This window comes from Topomyia yanbarensis, chromosome 2, assembly GCF_030247195.1.
Source record: "Topomyia yanbarensis strain Yona2022 chromosome 2, ASM3024719v1, whole genome shotgun sequence".
Lineage (NCBI taxonomy): Eukaryota > Metazoa > Arthropoda > Insecta > Diptera > Culicidae > Topomyia > Topomyia yanbarensis.
This window is the reverse complement of record NC_080671.1, coordinates 181795794-181820069: the sequence shown is the minus strand read 5'-3', so window position 1 is coordinate 181820069 and position 24276 is coordinate 181795794. Positions and strand designations below refer to the sequence as shown.

Below are 24276 nucleotides of genomic sequence, written 5' to 3'. Positions count from 1 at the left end.
TCGTGCTTTGGTAAATAACTTACCTCTTATCGGGTTAGTTATCTTCTATAATAATATCCGAAAAATGTGCGATAAAACAAATAAACTAATTGGATGGAAGCAAGAAAATCCCTACAAAAATTTGAATCAGAAAAGTGACCTTGATGGAAAAATGCTTCGGTCGTTTCCAAGTGTTTAGCAACTGAAGTTGCCGATTTGTTTTCCAACCTTATTTGCGCTGTGCTGTACGGAACAAACAGATTCTTGCGTGATTTGGGAAATAATCATAACAATTGTGTAGCAGATTCCGTAGAGGATACGATTACCGTAAATTTTGATAGAAATGATTTTGAAAGCGCATTAACTAGTCGTGCTTTGATTGGTGGTTTACTTGTTAGCACCGCCTTTTTGGCGATGAACCACATTTGAGATACGTAAAACGAATTGTCTGTAGGAAAACGTTTTCAGTTTGCATTTGATCATCGTTGAAATCAGTTCGTTTACCGCCGGCGTCCGCTTCGTTAGTTCCTGGAAGGAACGCTCCCCGTTAGCAGCAACAAACAAAGGCGCTCTCAAAATTGCCTCCATCATTAGACGTGTACAGAAGTCGCATTGTTGTTGGAAAGGAAACGGCGAAATAATATTAACAACAAACGGTCCTTATTAGGACCACAAAATCGTTCTCAGAAGAATTACAAATGAAATTTCCATTTCGTGCTTTGGTAAATAACTTCCCTCTTATCGGGTTAGTTATCTTCTATAATAATATCCGAAAAATGTGCGATAAAACAAATAAACTGACCAATTGGATGGAAGCAAGAAAATACCTACAAAAATTTGAATCAGAAAAGTGACATTGACGGAAAAATGCTTCGATCGTTTCTTTGGCAACTGAAGTTGCCGATTTGTTTTCCACGAATAATATCGTCGCATTTTTAATGTCATCGTGGTCGTGTCTTGTACACAATCCTTTAATTTTTTTCATTGTTTCGCTAGACCCTGGTTCTTGTAAATGTCAAGTCGCTTCCTCGAATCGGTGTAATTTGTGCCTAGTCTGCTCAGACGAACATGGAGCTCAAAAAGATTGTGTTCTTTCAGAAGAATCACTCTCTATAGTAATATTCCCAAAACTTTGATATTGATCTAGATATGTCGAAGCGTATCTAGTTCAATTTTATCTTTCGACAGTTGCTTCCAAGTTTAAAAAATCGCCTACAAAGTGGCGATATTTTGATATTTTGAATATATTTTTGGAAGATCGTCATAGTTTTAGTGTATGTAGATGGCGCTGTATGACATTCCACGAAATATACTCGCAAAAATGCAATAATACATGTAGTGGAAAGGGTTATTAGTTAGTTCAATGTCCTAATCAAAGTAGGATTTACTTGCGAAAAAATTAATTTTTACTCATTTCAAACCGCGCCTGTGGAAAAAAATTCGAGTTGCCAAACTTTTCTCTATTCGTTGTTGTTGTGTAAAGAAGTAATAATGGAATATTTGTTTATGACATAAACTCTTTTCAATGCGATTCTGGATTAATAAAAATATAGTTTGTTGCTAAATTAGACAATATTTTCTCACAAACTGAGTCTTACTGGATTCTGAGATGATTATGACTTTTATTGGTTACGTTTTCAATAAAAACACATTAAAAAAACAGTTTAGACAAGGAAAAGTTTTTTTTCAAGTACCTTTTTTCCTTGAAAGTGCCCAACTTGAATTTTTGACAGTAGGTAGGGAACATAAATACCTGTCTTGGAACAAAATTTCTTCCAAATTCTAGATGGTTTTTTTTTGTAAATTAACTTTCAAATTTCAAAATCGATTTTTTTCAGTGTAGGAGTCGATGAAGAATTTTTTCTTTCAAAAATATGACTAATTTTGTGAAAATCACTCCTACAATATTTTTTTGTAGGATTTGTCATTCTTAGATTATAGCGATTAAAAAAATGGTAAAAAAAACTTTGACCCTTTTCAAAAGATATTCTAGATCATTTTTGGAAAAACAAAGTGTGCAAAGTGGCTTTTTGTGACAAAGTTCTCTTTTCTTACATTAAGATTATACATTTATAATTTTGATTGGATGTCAGCTTACATTTTCAATGTCTTCGCATTGTAGGAATATAAGTTCTCATGTACAGAAAGTTTCATTAAAATCTGAGAGGGTGCTGCCAACATTTGTTCGAGTTGGCGCGAAGTCGTATAATCTTGACTAGTCACTAGTAACATTCAGTCGCAGTCTGCCGTTTCACAAGTTATTCGTATTATTGGACAGCATACTTTTTCGATATTTACCGTAAGATGTCTTAATGATAGATGTAACTCATTGCAACTGTTGTATATTTCTGAAAATGTGATGGTGAAAGATTATTTTCCAGACATGTATGAATAGAGCAAAAGAGTTTTTTTTCCGATTTCTTAAAATATGAAAACCCCCACCCCCCCATATTGTTACAAATGTCAAAGTATGCTCAGATGCCAAATATCATATCATTTGAATAATTTTAGATCTCCGCCCATTTTGCTTGAAGTTTTGACATTGGCACTATTAAAAAATACGAGAAAAAAGTAAATTAAATGCTACAACTTTTGATATCTTTTTTTAAGGAACTTTCAGTATTTCGATAGATATATTTACGTTTCTGAAAAAATATGGAAAATTGAAGTTTTGGGATATTTTGCTCCCAAAATCCCCCATTTTTAATATTTTCACACCATTTACATTACAAAATCATACATATTTCGTAGTTTTTCTAATGTGCAAAAATCTGAGGAATCGAACTGAACCTTTGCAATCTTTGTCAGAATACAAAAAGCTACGTTTCATTCATATCAAAGTTTGACATTTTCTTGTACATATATCTGTATTATTCTTCAATCAATTTTTATTAAGTGTACCCCGTTTAACGTGAAATATCCCCAGGAACAAAATGCAAGTAGATTTGTTATGGGTAAAATTAGGACACTAGATTTGTCGGCCTTTGGTCTGGATTTTTTCATTAAATTGCACCAATCAACTTCATTTAACAATAAATGATTCACAATATATACGCGAACGGAGGTCTTAGTGGAAAGTACGTAATGTTTCAAAGGTTTTCTTCCATTTAATTCCACTATGTTTTTATAGTTAAATGCACTTGCACTTCACTATTTGACAGATACCGGTATTTCGATTACTACTTCTAATCTTCTTCTGATACAAACTGATACAAACACTGAAGAAGATTACAAGTAGTAATCGAAATACCGGTATCTGTTAAAAAGTGAGAGAAAACCTTTGAAACATTAATAAATGATTACTCAATTTGCTACTTCTAGTGTAAACCCCTCTATGAAATCACATGGTTATAAGTTTCATTTTAGAATAACTTCTGAAAGTTCGGGTATTAGGGCATTTAACGAGAAAAAAGTGGTTTCTATAGTAAATGTAAAAAAATCTGACGTTTTTGAGTTTTACGTTAACGAATATATTTCTTATTTGTTCCTGAGAATTTTCCACCGTTCCACAAGGTACATTTTACAAAAACAGATTGAAGAATAATACATATACATGCGCGAGAAAATGATACAATTTGATAGGAATAACAAAATGAACTAGAACCAAAATTTCTCGTATTCGAGCAAATGACGCAAAGCTTCCGTTCGATTTTTCAGATTTTGATTACATTTGAGAAAATGCTCAACATGTATGATTTGCAGCATGGAGCACACAAGTTATTAAAAATAGTGGATTTTGGGAGCAAAATAGACCACAACCCCTATTTCGCACATTTTTCTTAAGACGGAAATACAGTGAAGTCCCAATTTTATCAACCCCCGATTTTGCCTACCTCCGATGTTATCAGCTTTTTGACACGATTTTGTCAGCCTCTTATGAAAATTGATAGGTAGTTTGATAGGCTCTAACAGACGAACCAAGTTGAATTCGAGTAAATCATTTCTTGAGCATATTTTTCTTATCTTAGAGATCCGAAATATGCAAAAATAAAAATTTTAATTTTTTATTAAACTTTGCACTGTCAGGCCCCCTTAAGCAAAACTTAAACTAAATAATCAGAGAGGGTTATGAGATATCTAGGGACTAAAGAATATTTAAAGAGGTTCTTAAAAAGAAAGAAAAATATATGTCCCGATTTTGTCAATGTTCCTGTTTTATAAGCCTAAATTCTCCAAGGGGCTGATAAAAACGGGTCTTCACTGTATATCTATTCAAATTCAAAGGTTGTTTCATTTAATAGAAGGTATAAATTGTAATCTTCCAAATGCTACTTCAAAAGCTATAGCTTTTAATATATTTTTTTTGTTTTCTTATAATACCAATGTCAAAAACTTTAAGCGAAGTGGGCGGGGGTCTAAAATTGTCCAAATAATGTAAAATTTGGAATCTGAGCAAACTTTGACATTTGTCACAATATAAAAGGTACATCGAGAACTCGAAAATGAGTGTTGTTTTGCAATGCCCTAACGGATATGAAATATATATATATATATATATATATATATATATATATATATATATATATATATATATATATATATATATATATATATATATATATATATATATATATATATATATATATATATATATATATATATATATATATATATATATATATATATATATATATATATATATATATATATATATATATATATATATATATATATATATATATATATATATATATATATATATATATATATATATATATATATATATATATATATATATATATATATATATATATATATATATATATATATATATATATATATATATATATATATATATATATATATATATATATATATATATATATATATATATATATATATATATATATATATATATATATATATATATATATATATATATATATATATATATATATATATATATATATATATATATATATATATATATATATATATATATATATATATATATATATATATATATATATATATATATATATATATATATATATATTGTTAAATTACATGTATAATATGAACATGCTTCTAATAATGTCATACAGCATCATCTGCAAATGCTATATAATATATACACCTTCGAATCACTTGTCAAAAATACCAAAACAAAAACTTGCTGAAGAAAGTTGATAGGATGTCTATATCAAAAGATAGAGCTCATCTAGATAAGTTTATACTTCTCTAGATTGAAATGATCTCAAAATAATGCTCCATTTCATGCAATATACATACTTTGTCGGAGACACCAAACCTCCAGGAAGAAGCACTAGAAGTTTAGTTCATTGTAAGTAGCATCCTGTTCTACTGTGCCCCAGGTATCTTTACAGTCGAATCATATGATTGAATGTTAATACTTGCGCAACACCTTCACATATCAATAGAACCTGTCGTGGCGCTGGTCCACGCTTTATAGAAAATACGACTATAGCTATCCACTCGACAATTCATAGTTCTTCATGACTAGAAAGCACTGGTGGATTACTGTGTCTTTCGCTTTCTGGAAATTATGTTCGAATTTTATCCCGCAAGGTTGTGAAAGGAATATAATATTCCAACCCAGATTTTCGGATTGACTTGTCATGTTCAACTGCAGCTATTGCCAGTTACAGTGGCTTATAGGAGTATTCAAACTTTTTGAAATTTGAAATCTGAATGCGATTATTTATTTCGTGATCAGTAAATAGAAGACTTTATATTTTTTTAAAGACATTTTTGCCGATTATTGTTTATTTTGGAAATTCTTTGTTTATAAATTTTTATTCGCAACGAATTAGAACAAAACATGCTCTACATGCTTTGTTCTGTTCTGTATGTAATTATCCGTAAAACTATTCGATTCGATTTTTATTTTAAACGGCAAAATAGCAACAGCGCAAAAATGGCGTTTGATGCGATACGGCATATAAAAATGATTATTTGGCGAAATAAGAAAAGATGCATACTGAAATTTTTATTGTTTATATGTTGTACACACTACTGTTCCGCGATAAGTATAATTTGTAAATTTTATTCAGTATTCGAATTAAAAGGGGTTCTGCACGGTAAATCTTTTGTCTAACACCTAAAAAACGAACAACTTTCGACTGGCCTATTGTCTGACTGTTACTGAGCTAACATCAAACAGCACTACTAATGTCGACCAAAATAGCCCTTCTGATTCAAAAATAGTATATCCCATACTTAAATTTATTTATCATATTTGGGACAATATTCTCCCCGCATGCTAATATGCCCATCATTATCAATCCCTTAGTTTTCTTTCTACTAGGAAACAATATCTTCAGACGCCTCGCAGAAAACGCCATTGTCATGAATGGCTAAAACACCAATACTTTAGCACTGGCTTGCAACTCGTTGACCTAGTTCAACAGAAAAGTGTACTAAAAAACGTCACCTTCCGGCAGAGTAGATCGAAATATCTAGATATAAGAAAAAAACAATCCTCGAACTCGAAACGTATGAGTTTGTTGTCTAAATATAACATCTATCTCCTGCCGAGGCAAATATAGCAGAAAGGAAAAAAATATGAATGGATGTTTATTTTAGTATGTACGATTGAACAGCCGGGCAGGTCGTTACTTGGGCCCTTGAACAGCGAACCAGTAACATCACGACCTTGCAATGCATAGTGGGATTTAACCATCAAAAAGGCAAGGGATCTCAGAGGCTCGGCTAGTTACGGTTCTCTAGTTTTCAATGAACTTGTAATATAAAATACAAATGATCGAGCGTTTTTAGGCGTTCGATTCTCGCACTGATAAATCGACAAAAAGATGCTTTTGATGGTAATTGTCTAGTTTAGAGACTTTATGTTTAGAGGTCCATTTTTAATGCGGTTTTTTTTGCTAGAATGGTGTATTTTAACCTCAATAAACCGAATCGGAGAGCGGAAATGTAATTTTTTTTACCAAAGTTTGATAAATTGAAAAAATGAGTTGTGCTTAATAACGCTCATAACAATGACATACTGCCATAGCAAGTAAGCTTATGGAGCGGAGTTGGTGTGATGCGGCTTTGCCGCATAGTCGAGGCCAAGGATCCGAAGCGGGCGCAAAGCCGCTGAGGATCCGCCGGACGAGACGATGACTAACTCCGGCGGAATAGTAAGCAAACCTGTGATTCCTTCGTTTGCCCGGTTTACTCAAACATAGGGGCTATAGCTAGTTTAAAGCCGACTGAGCGGTAGCGAAGTCGGACAGTGCGCCAAAAAGCGATGTGGCGTAGCCACATTCGTCAACCAATTTGTTTTGTTAATAAATAAAAGAATACTGACAAATGTGGCTACGCCACATCGATTTTTTACTTACTGTCCGACTTCGCTGCCGCTCAGTCGGCTTTAAAACTAGCTATAGCCTCTATATTTGAGTAAATCGGGCAAACGAAAGGATCACAGGTTTGCTTTGCTATTCCGCCGGAAAGATTAGCGAAGACTTGTCCGACGGATCCTCAGCGGCTTTTGCGCCGCTTCGGATCCTTGGCCTCGACTATGCGGCCAAGCCGCATCATACCATCTCCGCACCATAAGCTCACATATTATGGCAGTATGGCATTGTTATCAGTGTTAAAAACTTATTTTTTCAGTATATCAAACTTTGGTAATAAATTTTACATTTCCGCTCTCGGATTCGGTTTATTGAGGTTAAAATACACCATTTTAGCAAAAAACCGCATTAAAAATGGACCTCTAAACCATAAAGTCTCTAAACTAGACAATTACCCTTTTGATTTCATTGGGTTTTAGGAGCGATGCTTCTTGAAGTCACAATTCGATCTTGCCTTTTTGAGGCTTAACAATACTGGGAAGGGCGGAAGATTGGAAAATCATTGGATGGAAAATGAATCTTCCATGCAGGGGAGTATAGGGCATAATACGACACAACATTTTGGTAATTTACATAATAGATTGGGAATGAAAAACGGAAGCGGCGAAAATATGGTAAAACACCCTTTAGAATATTTGTGCTCTTATTGATTTACAATGCCAAGGTAAAAAAAAAAAATTGGCGTCGATCATAAAACTGAGAAGCAAATTTTTGATTGGTCATTTATGAAAAAACTAGAACATAATTAGCAACAACTTTGCTGAAGAGACCATGACTATCTGTTGGTTTGAATAGACATTTCTTGAAAAAAAATCATAAGAACTCGAAGTATACAGTATTGTTCTGTACATAACAAAGATCAAATTTCTCAAAGAAATTGATGCGCTTAAGCCTGAAATTTGACAAATGCAAGTGTAGGTAAGAAAATCAATATTTTGCTCTATTGTTCCCCATCGCTACAGTTTTACCTCTCAGAGTGAATAGACATCCTGGAAACGAACAGATAACATTACCGTTGTGTTAGACTTTTTAAGGAATGCAAGCAAGTTTTTTGAGCGAACAACATATGATTTTTTAATCGACGAGCTGTCAACAGTCGCATGGGGTGCGTAAACGTTGTCTTCTAACGCTAGAGTGTGTCTATTAGACCGGCAACAATTTTGACTTTTTTCGGAACACTATTAAATCAAACGGGAATTGGCTTCACATACCATTTTTCAAATATGAACTTTTTCTCAAAACTCTAGTTCACTCACAATAGTTTTCAAGTTTGTATGGTAAAATATATGAAAAATAGGCAAAAGAAACAATAAATTCATTTAAAAAAGCCAGTATCATCTAGTGTATCCCATAATCTGCAGATATATAGCTTAAGGTGTAAGGATCAACCTTGCCGAAGACTGCAAATTGATCCGATTTTGCAGTAAAAAGATATTCCCATATAAAATTATGTGTTTCCTCTCTTTCTCGCACATGAAAGAAATATCGTTGGTCTTCGAGAAGTGAGGAACAAATTTTGTCTGGAGAACTCTTTACTGCAATCGATCAATATGCAGTCCTTCAGGCAAAGCGTTGATCTTACAAATAAGTTACGCTGCAAAATTTTGAGGTATGCAAGATGATACTGTGATTTTTTTAATGAATTTATGTTTTTATTGCCTATTTTTCCATATATTTACTATACAAACTTCAAACCTCTTGTGAGTGAACTAGAGCTATCGGAAAAAACTCATATTTTGCATATGATTTGTGCATCCAATTACCATTCGAATTAGCAGTGTTCCGAAAAAAAGTCAAAATTGTTGCCGGTCTAGTGTCTATACTATACTACCCATAAAAGCATAAGAGTCCCATATGCATTTTTTGTGAAAAATTAGTTATCTATTGGATTGTATTCTATATCACCACTGAATCATAATACAGAAATAAGATTACCAGGTGTGTTCAGAAAATATCGAAAAAAATACCAAAACGTGGTGGTTGTCCCATCCATAAGGCTCAATGCAAACCTAAATTTTGAAGAGCAGCTTGCTGTTTTTCAATATGGGACTCTTATGCTTCTATTGGCAGTATAGATTCTATAGTGATTATGTTTAATTCATAGGTGCATGTTCAAATCTGGTGTCAAAATAATAACAGTAAAGCAGACAATACCCCAAATAGCACTAATTAGACAAAGTATACCACGTACGCATTCGATTCATAGTGCTCAATTAAAGCAAAAATAATTAGCGTTGAATAAACTAGACTAACAAACTGATACAATACATTGATGCTAGCTAACGAGATACTGTTCAGCTGCAATTTCATCGAGTAATTGGAAAAAGGTGTGATAGGATACTGCAATGGAATCACAGCTAGCCCATCCATTGTAGGGCCTATAGAAAATCGTACACTATCCGGTTGGGATGTGTATAGTGGAATAATGGTACGAAAATACATAGGTTACTAAAGGTTGGTTTCATCACGTATTCTAATTATGCCATGTACCATGAATTCTAAGTTTACCAGCATAAAACAGATGACGAAATAGCTGTGCTATCAGGTATAGTTGTGATATCAGGTATAGTTCTGCTAGAACTCGAATCACGTGGCCACAAAATTAACTACTGGTAATGGTAAAAAAAAAGAAAATAAATTATTGATTATCTTTAAAATTTGAGCTTCATTGTACCTATAATTGTGTCATGTATTCGTATAGTGGGTTTAAAAACAAGAAATAGTTAAATATGAAAGTTTCCGACAAATATCATTTCCCCCATTTTTCATTAACAGTTTTTCTTGGTGGCACAACTATTGGATCACCCATCAACACGAAATATTCGATATCAAATCTAGCTTTGACCTGAAGGAAAGAGAAGCAAAACAAACGCAAACAATCGAACCTGTTCCACACGTCTGGTCTTCCTTTGTCACAAACGGGCCAGGCGGATCGAAGCGTACTCGATGCTCCACGGCAGCGTGGGCCGCATTCAATAGTTCCGAGAAGAAGCGATGCCGTCGCAAAGCCAGCTCATCACGGCCGATTGGCGTTGTGGGTGGTTCCATGATTCCACCCTCCTCCCTGTACGAGGCGAGCGTTGAGTGACGGTAAAGAACAGTTGGATTAAGGCAGAAAGGATAATCGCGATGCGTATCAAGAATGTACGAAGATTGAAGAGTCCGTTAAGCAAATTTACAAGAACAGCATGCACATGTAGTTTGCACGAAAGGTTTACGAAATGATAAAACACTTCACTCTACGTAAGAAGTGAATACTAGGACAGAAGCATGTACTCATGCACTACATAATGAAGCAATGGAATAAAATACAAAAGGATTCTAACTGAGATGTAACTTAAAGCATATCAGTGAAATACTCTGTTACGAAAACCAGTGGCGCACACTGTTTGGCGTATATTCCACGCCTCTACGGTATGTAGCGCTAGTGATACCGATATTTTCTACAATAACATTTCAAATTTCGGGACCCATATTCAAACGTTCTTTTTTTAATTTTCTAGGTAATATTATGAATGGATAAAATATTTTATTGGCGCTAGATGCGGACATTGACCAACGTACAATAGAGTTGAATAAAATATGAAATAGGATAACAGTTCCCTAATTCATCTTAGCACCTATATTCATCGCACCCATTTAAACACATCAGTTAGAGCAGTGCCTGCTATCACTATTTAACGCATTAGCCTAAATGGTAGGATGAATAAGGAAGCATTGTACAGTAGGATTCCGTTTTTGGCAACAATATTTTTTTTCAGTTGCCAAAACTGGAACAGTGCCAAAATGGAACCATGCCTTAAAAGCTTTTATTTTCAATTTGTGACTTCATAAATGTTACAAGAACATTAATTATATAAGAATATGTGAAATGGAATGAAATAATGCAAAAAAATCAGCAAATTTAATTTTATTCGCTATGCCCGCCTCCATAAAATAAAGTAAATATGACTATGTTTGGAAATAAAGTCAAAAGTGATATCCATTATTACAACAAAATGTGTATGAGCATTTTTTTAAGATTTACTCTGAACAAAAACAATGTTGCCAAAAATGGAACCCATTTATTGCCAAAAACGGAACCTTTTTGTTGCCAAAAATGGAGCATGCCAAAAACGGAACGTGCCAAAAACGGAATCTTACTGTATTAGGCTTTTCATTTGGCTCAAACGCGAGTATTTTCCTTTTTCCAGGCCAGATTTTTCATTGTATAACTTCTTAGGAACGTAGCAAAGATGTTGAAACTTAGTTAAGTGCAATCTAGTGGTAGTTGGCCGATTTGCCAGCGAAATAGTGTGTTATCCTGTCTAATGAGATGAATCAGGGCACTCTACTCTATACTTAAATCAATTAAAAACTATATTATTATTTAAGTAAGATAAGTATTTTAATCAACGTATATGTATTGCTATTGAGTATCCCCCTCCACCAATTTATTCTTGAAACGACATCTTTGTTAGAAAAGATTCTTTCGGCATGTGGCATCTTACCAGAAAGAAATCGCAAAGCAATTTCTGCTTGGGGAGACCATACATAGAATTGCTGTGCAACTTAATCAATTAATTTTGTTTTTTTAGAGATTACGATAGCACTATGAGACAGTTCAGGGACAAAATGTCGAAAGACAAAACGTCGAAAAATAAAAGGTCGAAAGGACAAAAGGTTGAAAAGAACAAAAGATCGACCGAATAAAAGATAAAAAGAAAAAAGTTCGCAAAGACAAAAAGACGAAAGATCGAAAACACAAAGGTAGAAAGGGACAAGAGGGCGAAAGGACTCACATATATGAATTATTTATATAATTTATATTATTTAAGAAGACTAGAGTAGTAATCACAATGTGCACAATTTAAAAAGTTGGCGAAATCACAGTTATCTTTCTGACTGATGGCGCTAAACAATACAAAAAATGCATTTGAAACTGACATAAAATTAAAACTAACTGGATCCGCCACAGTAATAGATTTCGGAATCATGGGATAGAATCAATGATACTGTATTTTAATCCACATAAATTAATTAGAAAATGGCCTGTGTTTAAAATTTCTTGACAATCCCCCAAAAGGTACCACATGAGCGGCCAACAATAATTTGTGCAATATATAGGGTTAAAGAGTTATTTTGGAGGTTGGTAAATATACAACATTGACTTGCATCTGACCATCAATGCAGATGTCTTAAAAAAGTTTACTTTTATCAATAAAAATGGTATTTTCCATGATTTTTTTTTTATTTCCGCCACCCACATTTTATTTTGGTCCGCGGGGAAATATATTTAGGCCATGGAAATAATTTTGCAAACATATTATCGCCCACTTCGTGTATTGTATGGTTGGAATAAACTATTATAATAAGAATAAAGAATAGAGAATTATCAAATTCTAATGTTCTTTTAGCTTTCTGTTGTGTTATGTCATGTTATTCCTATTAATGTAACTGAATCTCTGAATAAAGACTCGCCATCTCAATCGTTTGCCACTTATCTGTCAAATCATTCCAATCGAGTAAGATACAATTGGGCCATTGACACGTCCGGTGCTTGATTGGAATGACACTGACAGGTAAATGGTAAATAAACAATTGAAACGGCGAATCATTATCCTAGAGATTCAGCGTCTTTAGCTCCTATGAGACATTGCAAGATGCCGTCATCTGAGTAAAAATGCTCGTGTCTAATATGTATGCCTATTTTTTTCGATTCCTTCCTTGATTCCTCTTGATTCCTTCTAACTAGTGTGAAATGTGAAAAGGCAATGAGTGATAATACAAAGCAAGTTTATACCCCGTTGCGGGCAGACTGTGTTGCTGTTAACTTCTCGAAATGTCCAGTGAGACCATCGATTCGTAAAGTTGAGCTATTGTTGAAGGTGAATGTGAAGCTCAACGTATCAGAAGTTATTGCTGTGCAATTCCACCATCTACATGATGCGGTACTATGTTCAAAAACACTAGTAAAGAAAATCAGCTCAAGGTATTAAATATCCTCAACGAACACTGATCACTTACCCAGGGCAGATTCTTACATGCTAATACTGTGATCAGCCGCCACACTACGAAAAACCTTGCGCAGATGGTGCTAAGTAAATTCTATCTGTTATGACCAAAGCCGGTATACAGTCGTCGTATACTAAGCCACAACCGGTTGTTGAACTAACGACTGTGGACTGGGCAACAACAAACATCAGCTCAACAACGATCGGGCCCAGTACCACTAAACTAACTGGAATGAAGTCAGCATTGATGACGTCATGGACGTTAGCAAAAACGCGAGAAATACGGACAGAACGACGCCCAAGGCAGACAACGCAGCTAATGTTTCACCGCCAAGCAAGAGGATCTCAACACGCGGCAGCAAACTGCGGCAACAAGACCCGATAGACAGGCATTTTGAAAGCTAAATTTAATTTTTACATAGTGTAAAAATCATGAAAGTCCTACGGCTCAATTATGCCAATACATTACAATACAGCCATGTCAAGTGAACAAGAAGAAAAAGGAAATATGCTTTGTCGCCAACACTCTTCACTGAGTAGCAATTACGTCAAGGAACGGATGAAAAGGTTAATTGCAGAAAATATGGCAGAAATATGTTTTTAACTACATCGCAAAATAGGGACCATTCATAAATTACGTAACGCTTTTAGGGGGAGGGAGGGGATACGACAAGTTGTGACATGTTGTGACATAGGGGGAGGGAGGAGTCAATTTTTGGCAATTTATGCGTTACGTATTTTATGAATGATCCCATATATTGTGGTCATAGCTTATTGCATGATCTGCGATGTATTTTTTTGTATAATTTACGCAATTTTATTTTTATCGATTAGTTATAATTACAATACTTTGTTCGACAAAACATGACATATTTTAATTACAATGTGGTTAAAAAATAGTTCGCAATATTGCTACTTTCTCCAGTTACTCGTGTACAAAAGCGATGTTGCATACACACATTAGGCGACAGTATTTGTTTATTTATTTCATTACATCAATTTCAATTACTTAAAAAAAATGAACTAACTGTGCTTAGTTTGTGACATTTTGAAATATAAATATATGGTTGGTAAACGAAATCTTTGCGTCACTATAATAAACTGCGAAGAAAATTATTCTAAATATGTTAAATATTATTTTGCTATAGTGCCCATAAAAGCATAAGAGTCCCTTATGGATTTTTGTCGAAAATGAGTTATCTGTTGGATTGTATTCTGTATCACCACTGAATCACAATGCACACATACGATTACCAGTTTGTTTAGAAAATATCGAAAAAATACCAAAACATGGTTGTCCCATCCCATAAGGCTCAATGAAAATGTAAATCTTAAACAGCGTTTTTCTCGGCTTGCTGTTTTTCATTACGGGACTCTTATGCTTTTATGGGCAGAATAGCGCTAGGTTTCAATCATATTCTCAAACATTAAATTCAGCCTTTTTTAATAACTGCTCTTTAAAATCTTATTTTAGTTTAAATGTAAATTAATGGTTAAAGCCAAGAAGTTTTTATTCTCAGGTGATACGATCCTCAAAAAACGCTGATCAGCCATGTTTGTTTTAGAAACGACAGCTAACAACATCGTTTACTAGTTCTCTCCTTATGTTTGCTTGGATTTCAGTGAGTAAACAAAGTTCTTCTCTGTCATTTTCTGCTGCACGCTTACCTCACTCCTCGCCCAGTTACTGTCAAAGACGAATCACCTTAGAACTCTAAGCACCTTGGTTTAAGCTATAACTTTCAGCTCTATAGGATAATTATCCTATAGATAGACGCACAATTTTTTGAACAACTTTTAAAGTGGCTAGATTATCTTTACCATTTATCAGAATAAAGCATCAGTGTACTGTTTTTCAAACAGTAAAATGCTTATTTAGCAGAAATGTATCAATTTTCAGCATAAATGAAAATAAATGCTCTATTTTGTGCATCTATTTAAACCGCAACAATCCAATTATCGCCTCATGGGTGTACCAAATTAAACCTCATCGAAAATAATTTGGTTGAAACTAAATGACTTATATTCCATTGCGCCGAAGTATTTCTAACAGAGCATGGACAACAACGCATGATATGTAAAATGAACCGTCCTGATATCAATACAAATATAAACATTACGCACATGAAAAAAAACAGGAAATAACCATGCGAAGTCTAGCAAGTGGTAATGACTAGTTTTTCATCAAACGTTGCAAAATTTTATATCCAAATGAAAATAAAATCTCTACAATCAACAATCGGTTGGATAACTTCAAATAATTGATTACACTAGAAATTCCATTACTATGCATTTTCAAGTTTATGTTTTAGTTTGAGTGACCGCACTGTTGATTCTTTCCTGTGTGCTGGATTCAAAAAGATTTTTTTGATTGTGGTAGTGTATTGGAAAAAATGGCGATAATGTGTACCACCGTATTGCTGAACCACCTACAGGGTGCGCTAGCTTGATGTATCCTTTTTCAATATTGAACAACTCTGCCATTTTTTTTGCCGATTTTCACAAGTAAACAAGTTTTTTTTAAGATATTTTAAGCCATTTATTATAAACCAAGTTTGGAATACAACGTCGATTAAATGACAACCCCCATTTGATACACAAAAAGCAGCTCTTTTGCGGGCATTTTGCATGACGTTGGACAGCATTTTGGGCTTAATCGCGGCAATTTCAGGTCGTATATTAGATTTGATGTCGCCAAGGTTCTTTGGTTTGTTAGAATAAACTTTACTTTTCATGTAACCCCACAGAAAAAAAGTCTGGTACCGTTAAATCCGTAGAACGAGGAGGCCACTCCAAATCACCATCGTTCCAAATCACCATCACGATCGTAAAGCGCTACGATTTTCAGCGCGTTCTTTTGGTGTAAATCGACTCATAGCTAAAATGGCACTAAATGATTCAAAATTGTGTTTATCTGTCAAAATCGGCTGGAAAATGGCGGAGTTGTTCAATGTTGAAATAGGATACATCCAGATGGCGCACCCCGTATTAGAACACTAAGTCTATCCTAGTGTTCAACGAGTGTTTTTGTAGTGAGTTAATTGGAAATAGATATTGTCATTATCCCAAATGCTTGCCCATAATAGGCACATCACCCCATATGAAAATATTAGAACTGCTATTGCGTTAAATATTCAATTTATCGTTCTTCAAAACGTACTTTTCGAAAATATTAAGGAGATAAAACTTGGATTTGGAACTTTCATTTATTCGACGCTTTGTCCTTTAGACCTTTTGTCCTTCGTTCTTTAGTACTTTCGATCTTTTGTCCTTGTGTCTTAGATTGCTGTGTCACAATAAGACAATGTCGGCGAAAACTTCAAATTTATTATTTCAACAAATTATTCCAAGTAATAATCGAAGATTTATAGTGCACGACATGAACTTTATGTAAGTGTTAGTAACCTACATTAATCCTTAAATGAGCAAATTTGTTTTAAAATAACATTGCAAAATAAAAACAATAATGTTTAGATATAAAGCCTCCAGAGTCCAGGCACTCAGCGGTTACCCATACTTTCTTGAAAATTTCAATGACGTATATACTGTAAAATTTCAAGATCTCCATGTGAGTTTAATAATAGTTACTAGGTCCCAAAAGTGTCTTGTACTTTTGAATTCGATCGTCTACGACAGATAAAATAACAATACAGATTGGCCCAGAAAGAATAGTTTGGTACACTACAACATTAATTTTTTGATTGTTCACCTTTCTCTTTTTATCAATATCAACATCAATGCAAGGCAGTTCTTTTTCAATTGATACGTATTTAAAAACATTATTCACTATTTAATATGTTCCACAATTAACCAATTCACCGCGAGAAACAATCGAAAAGGCATGGTTTTTAACAGAGTTTTAATAACTACGACATAGCAGTTGAACGAATTGTGATGTTTTATACATCAAAAAATAACTTAGTCTATACTTTAATCATTAAGTACGAGAACTAGTTCAGATATATTCGAACAAACTATTACCGTACAATTGCACGCGTCATGTTTGGTGATACCATCCATATGGCATCACACGCGGGGAATGGGTACTTTATCTAATATTCATTCCATCAGTTTTAATTTCATTGATTGTATACAAGAATCAGAATTACAACAGCTACCTTGTGGAAGGAGTATATTCTACCCCACATTTCCTTATTTCTTAGCCTACCAGTGTGCCATTTTTTCTGAACCTCCTTCGCTGCTGCCAGGAAATCTCTGGTGGAAATTCTCCGCCGTCCGTTTTGAGGGCGAATTTTTCTGCATCGTTAGAGTAGAGAATGGGCCTTTTTATGCTTCAGTTAGCCACAGGCGTTGACATGAACGGCAGATTGAGAACTGGTAGCAGAGCGTGTTCTATCAAAAGCATACCACCAGCGCTATGAATGCCCCTTGTATGTACTAGGTTGTGAAACGTCGTCGGTTTCATTCCAGTTTATCACTGCGTAAACTGATTTAATGCTGATGCCGAGCGGAATTTCCGTGGGTGACAAATGAAGCGTACACCACAGGTTGTTGTTTGTTGTCTAGTTTTAGGAGAAGATTCATTTTTGCAGGGTACAACAGACCGAAGGTGCTATGAACAAAAGCATTACAAATATAAAATTCAGTTCTATTTAAAATGCAGGAAAAGATTTAAAAAAAAACTATTTCATTTCATTTTCAAGCTAATATTTCTATTACATGTGAATTGGGTCGATGAGTTTTGAATTGTATTCAAATAATAATTTTATTCATTTCCGATTCACAATAACGAAGTACCCAACAAGAATATGAAAACGGCAACATTTTGGAAGACTTTTGGGGTAAGCATTTTGATTGTAAATGAAGTTTAGAATATTTTTTTTTTATTTTTAACGATTAGTGTAAATTTTAATAATATTTAAAAAGTTTAAAGTTGTTCTTAGAAAAACTATTTTATTGACAGCTTCTCTATGATGCAATCACACTTACACCTACATTCAAATTGCACAGTTTCACCTGTTCTATGAAAAACATGTGGCTCTTTGTGAAAAACGTGACTAATGTATGAAAAAGGCTTAACAGGATAAAGAACCAATGTCCTATTAGGGAGGGTACCGCACTATTTCATTAATTACGTGATCAAAAATCGATGGATTATGGATAAATTGGCATCAGCAGCTTTGCTTCCTTCCCAAGAATCAATATAATAACAAAAATGGCATGGGAACGAACGGTTTCTCTTCGGAAAACTTTTTGTCCAACGTTGCTCCATCTTTATCGAGCCCAAGTTGGTCTCCTTGTCACTTGAACGTTCTTCAGAGGTTTTTTATGAATTCAGAAATTCGTAAAATTAATTTCATTTTTGATTTTTTGAAATAATGATGCAATTTTTTTTCGGAGCATCCACACGGAAATAATGTTCCCAAAACCGTGAATAAAGTGCCATGAATTCTGGAACAATCATGTTTTACATTTCTTATAATTTACGATATGAAAACAGGACTATGAACAAAAATCATGACTTTTATATTTAGGTTTAATTTCCGTTCAGTAACGCCCGTATAACGCTTTTATTAGTGGAAATATTGGTTTTTGTTTTGTGAACTTCAGTCACGGTTTCCGCCAAGTTGATCTAATTCGATTCTCAGTACGCGAGCTAGTTCACAACTTTATGAACATTGTTCATAAAACCAAATGACGCATGATTTTTTTTTATAGATATAGGAACACAAAATCAAAATATCCTGGTTATTTTTTTGTGAACTATTTCACGAAATTCAAAATTTTATTAACTAACTATTTCGCCTATCGAAATTTTATTCATGAATCCATTCAGTTATCTTGACCTAATTGATGATCCTTAATATATTAGTCACGATCCAATATCCGTGCTCGTGAAATGGTTCACAAAATCATAAAATATTATTCATGTATTCGTGAACTGGTTCATGATTCACAGTACATGATTTACGATCTATCTAGTATTTATTTGCGAGCTTGTAACATTTAGAAGATATCCCTAATCATTTACAATTTCATGCAAGTTTACGTGAACTCTTTCAAAAAAATTGTTCCATGCAATTTTGGCACTGATTAAGCTTTATATCAAATTCTGAAAATTTGGTGCAGTTTGCTTGACTAGAACAAAATTATCCTGAAAAAAATATGGTGAACGCATAAATGTGGGATTACTCTCGCAAATTTGCATTGGGGTAGGTTGGCCGAATATTGTGCGGGGCTAGTTGGCCGAGTTGTAAAGTTGTAAGTTAGCCTAAAGCAATGATGCACTTTAATATTCGTGAACCCGACCCTGGGGTTGGTTGGCCGATTTTTCACTTCGCATTTGATTGGTAATAACTTTTTCCCTAATTTTTTCATGAATGAAAAAATTCACGAATGTGCCCAAGGGTTTTCATAATAGCGCAAAGTGTTAATCAACAAGTCTAACCAGAATGAGTACAGAAATTCCCAAAGCTAAACTCAGCCAACCAGCGTCGTTCTCCCCTTTACATTACATAAATAATATCTTAAAAAGAGTGATGTGACGACCATCTTAAAGCAATTGGATGCCAGGTGCTAAATCATCATGTCAATCCTCCAGTGAAAGCAATATTTGTTTCACTCGCGATGCTCTCCTTCGTGCACTTACTAATTTTTGTTTTATTTTTGGAGACAGAAAATCTACTAAGGATTATATACGCTCAACGCCATCTTCAGAATATATACTGAGATGAGCTGATTTTATGAATACGTTGAGTGGAATAGTTTGACAAGCACATCGACTTTTTCGATTAACATGGTTATACGATCCCCCAGATAATGTGCATAAGTTTTATCTATCAACGTGCAACTTAAAGGTAGATAACAAGGCTAGAGCAGTTAAATAAGCGACAGCGAATAATGATGAAAATAAATAACGTCAAACAACCATGCAAGATGAACTACGAAGCAGGAATAAAACTTTTATTTATTTTTATGAGCAATATACTAACATCATCAATCTATCTTCGGCGAACCATTCCGGAAGCGCAACTAGACCGGGAATGGAGCCCCGTTTAGTAGCATACGGAGCACACATATTACCTCGCGGCAGTCTAGGAGGTATCGAGTCGGAAAATACTTCGTCATCGTCGGTCGCGGTCACCAAATAATCCGGTGGTGGAATGATTTCGGTGGTATCTTTATAAACCACCTTTTTCTTGATGGATGACTTGGACGAGGAGCGTCTAGACAGACAACTTTCGCGAAACGATACTTGTGTACGAATGGTTGAGTCGTCACTGTTAGTCGACTCTTTCCTACTGACCGATTGACAGCTTTCATTGGGTTCCCATTCACTTGGAAGGCTGCTGCCTGTGCCGTTGTCAGACACAACACCACACATGATAGCAGCGGGTTCATCCGGCCCCTGCTCATCATCTACAGCTTTCTCGGCAGCTATCTTAGGCACATGATTGTCGTCACTACACAATTCACTATTATTGCTACCGCTATCACTTGCATCATTTTCAACATCCTTATTTAGTTCTTCTTCGGGGACACATTTGTTCGGCAAATAACTATGAATATCGATTATTTCCTCGACCGTAGCTTGACTGTTGCTGGTATCACTTTTCAATCGCTGAATTTTCTCTAAACTGGGCGAACGTTCTACTAGATCCACATCCGTTTCCGGGGGAATTTCCGCTGGAGCTTGAACGGGTGCAGGAAGAATTTCGATTTCCGAAACAGGTTCGAGACTTTCCGACTGCATGTTATCCGTATCTGATGAACGTGATTCATCTGAAATGAAACAACAGTTTGTGTTTGCTCTGCAAATTCACAACGAACGAGTTGCTGTCCTTTTGCGATGCTATCGGTTGAGCGTAACGATAATTGCGTGACGGGTCTTTCAATTCATGAACATGCTGCTAGAATCTTCAAGTATTATTAGATTAAAAATCATTCACGTACTAATGCCAGCTATTTTAGAGAACAGAAAAACTAGGTACAAGATACTAACACAGCAAATTACCATTATTAACTCATTACTGCCCAACCTTCTATAAAACAGAGGTTTTGGTTCATCATTAAGAATCTCTGAAGGGTTGATAAAGGATCATAAGTAACATTGACTTGTTTGTTTTAAAATGCCTCTAACTTAACCCTTTCATGCGCAACTTTTTTCTCATGCATGTAGGGTTTCAAAACTATTTTTCCTTGAAAACGGTGGGGTCAAGAAACACGAAAAGCCTTTTCTCATAAAGATAGGTGCTTCCCTCGCAGTGCTAGAAGCTGCTCAATTTTTACCTTGCAATGCTTAATACAATTCTCCTAGAACATTTACTATAGTCCAATTGGGTGGAAAATGTAGCCAAAGACCATCTAAATTGATAAGTTTTATCAATTTTCAATAATATTGCAACATAACGAAAGTTTATGAAAAATTCATTTTCCGTCGTCAACGTAAAGTGTTCCTGGCAGCACTGCTCCATCGAAATCCAATCAGACTAATTGCAATAACTTCAGTTCTAGAGCTGGTCCTTGAAACTATTAATACTCAAATGAAAGGCAATAGTCACATTTATTAGCCTTACTTGTTTTTGTGAGCAAATTCAGCCTTTATCAAAAGTTATAGCTGTTTAAAAACGTTGCTGTCCACAAACAACATGGACATAAATGGGTTAAAGAAGGCTTTTCGTTTCATTTAGTTTATTTCTGGAAAACTAAATAATAAATATCGCCATTTTGATAATTTACATTATTCATCAATTCATTTACATCATACACAATTTGTTCGTTGGCACATTATACCTATCTCTTATTATTTCCCTGCATTTGGCCCATCGAACTTGTATATTTTTGCGGATATTTATCTAATTCTAGTTCCAACTCAAACAGTGTATCATATTATTTTTTGTTTCCTCTGAAAAGTTGAAAAAAATGTTATATGCAAAAGTTTGCTAATATAATTTAAATAAGGAAGTTGAGTATCCTTACAGGAGTAAAATAGTACATGTTCTCAGTTTTAACCGTTTTGTGTTCCACGCGGTAACCGTGTACCTTTCAGGTTTCAATTAATGAAATTCCTTTGTTTTATCCATAGTTGGAAATTGAAACTTTGTGACATCTTAGAACTTAGAAGTAATTCAAGCTTTTGGGTTGATAATATTGTTGATATAGTAAGGGGGAGTGAGGAGGGGCTCCTGAATTTTTTCTACTACGTAACAGGTCGACGACCCACAAAATTGGAATGCCAAAAACTAAGGCAATTTCCAACCGATTTCGATACTTTTGGGTGTTTTGGTTTCAGGAACTCATCCACAGCTTCCGGAAATCTAAATCCCGGGAACCGAATGAAGTAATCCGATTAGTTTTTACCAAGTTAAAAAACTTGGTAAAAACTAATCGGATTACTTCATTAGGTTCCCGGGATCCAGATTTCCGGAAGCATGTTCCAGTACTGGGATACTATTTGGGAATTTCAGTGGAATACTGGCAATATGGGTTTTAAAATTCTTGGAATTGCTTCAGTAGGCTGTATCTCGTGGTTTTGGAATAATTTGGTGATTTGACCTCGGAACGAACATTCCGGAGCAGGTTCCATTCCGAGGTCAGTTTGCCATATGGTCCCGTAACAATAAACAACAGACTTCCGAGACAATTTGAAAAATGTTGATACTCGTATTACTAGGACATCATAAAAATATACAAATCATTCCCTAGTACTGGGGCATAACTCCGGAAAGTTAAGATTACCTAGGACCAGATCTTTTCATCCGGTTCAATTTCACAGAATCAAAAGGTGGACGAGTTCCTGAATCCAAAACCTCTACAAGTGTCCAAATTGTTTAAGGAAAGCCATAGTTATGAGCATTTCAATTTGTGGGTACCCGGGTACCCTCGTCGGCCTGTTAAAGGTGTTTTTTGTTGGACACATAACGGTTAAATGTAATTATTTCTTGCGTCACTTCCAAAAAAACAATGAAATTATAAACAAATGAAAAATATTAGGAATATAGTGCTGAAGAACGAACCCTCTGAAGTATATCGGTTGAATAACACTAGTTTACAAATTTTAGGGTAATCGCGATAAGCTAAGAAAAAGGGTGTTTTCTAAATCAATTTTGTGCCACTAAACTCAAAAACATTGACCATTTTCTCATCCAAAGAACCGTTTTCGAGATTCTTTTGCAAAACATGGTTTGGATACTCTTTGCAGTTATTTGCCAATGTCTCGTATGGACATCCGATCAAAGATAAATTTATTAGTTATATATTTTATATATTTTTGGAAAATGTATACCACCACCTTTTCAACAGATTATTGATTGTATTAATCAGATCATTTTCTCACGAAATATTGATCAATAACAAAAAGAATAAAAACATAATTTTTAGAATAAATTTCTAAAACTCTTCTTTAAAAAAGAATGAATATTCTTTTCGTACTCAGTGAGAAATTGTTATGTTTATCACATTTTATTTTAAATTAGCGAGCATGCTACCAAAATGAATTTGCGCAAGATGTAACATAAAAGGAGCGTCACAATTCGCTTGAATTTACATCAAGAACAAGTAATAATATGTGTCGCTCACAATTTTCCAGTTTCTTCAGTCGAGTTTTACATCAAAAGAAACACAATTTTTTTACATGTCAAAACATGTAAAAGTCTATTAGGAAATTGACAAATACATCGCAATATTGTTTATGTCATATGTAATTTTCAGTTTTTGTAAGTGTGTACGATTAAGAAAATTCCCTTCAAATTTCATCTTGATCGTAGCACAATGTAAATTACAGCTACCTCTTAAACATTCAAAGTGCGGGGAGCAACAATAGAATTACAAGATCTTTGCCTTGCTGCATTGGCCGATGACTATTGTGTCAAAATAATTTATTCGTTGTATTTTGAAAAGTTGTTCCTATCAACTAGTTTGTGCATTTTATTTGAATGGAAGGTTGATCAGAAAACTAAATTTTTCCTACGCTAAGCAAAAATTTGGGCAATAATGATGTAGCAAATATTTGCGCATCAAAA

At 34.4% G+C, this 24276-nt stretch overlaps 1 protein-coding gene across 2 annotated transcripts in view; it reads right to left on the bottom strand.

The window, feature by feature from the left end:
* LOC131682308 (adenylyl cyclase-associated protein 1) overlaps positions 1 to 24276 on the bottom strand; it is a 72388-nt gene that overhangs the window by 16950 nt on the left and 31162 nt on the right. For both annotated transcript variants that reach the window (XM_058963696.1, XM_058963697.1), the window contains exons 3-4: positions 20248 to 21037; positions 10187 to 10365 (exon numbers count right to left, since the gene is read on the bottom strand). In XM_058963696.1, the coding sequence (XP_058819679.1) occupies positions 10187 to 10365; positions 20248 to 21037 (969 nt within the window). The remainder of the gene's footprint in view (positions 1 to 10186; positions 10366 to 20247; positions 21038 to 24276) is intronic.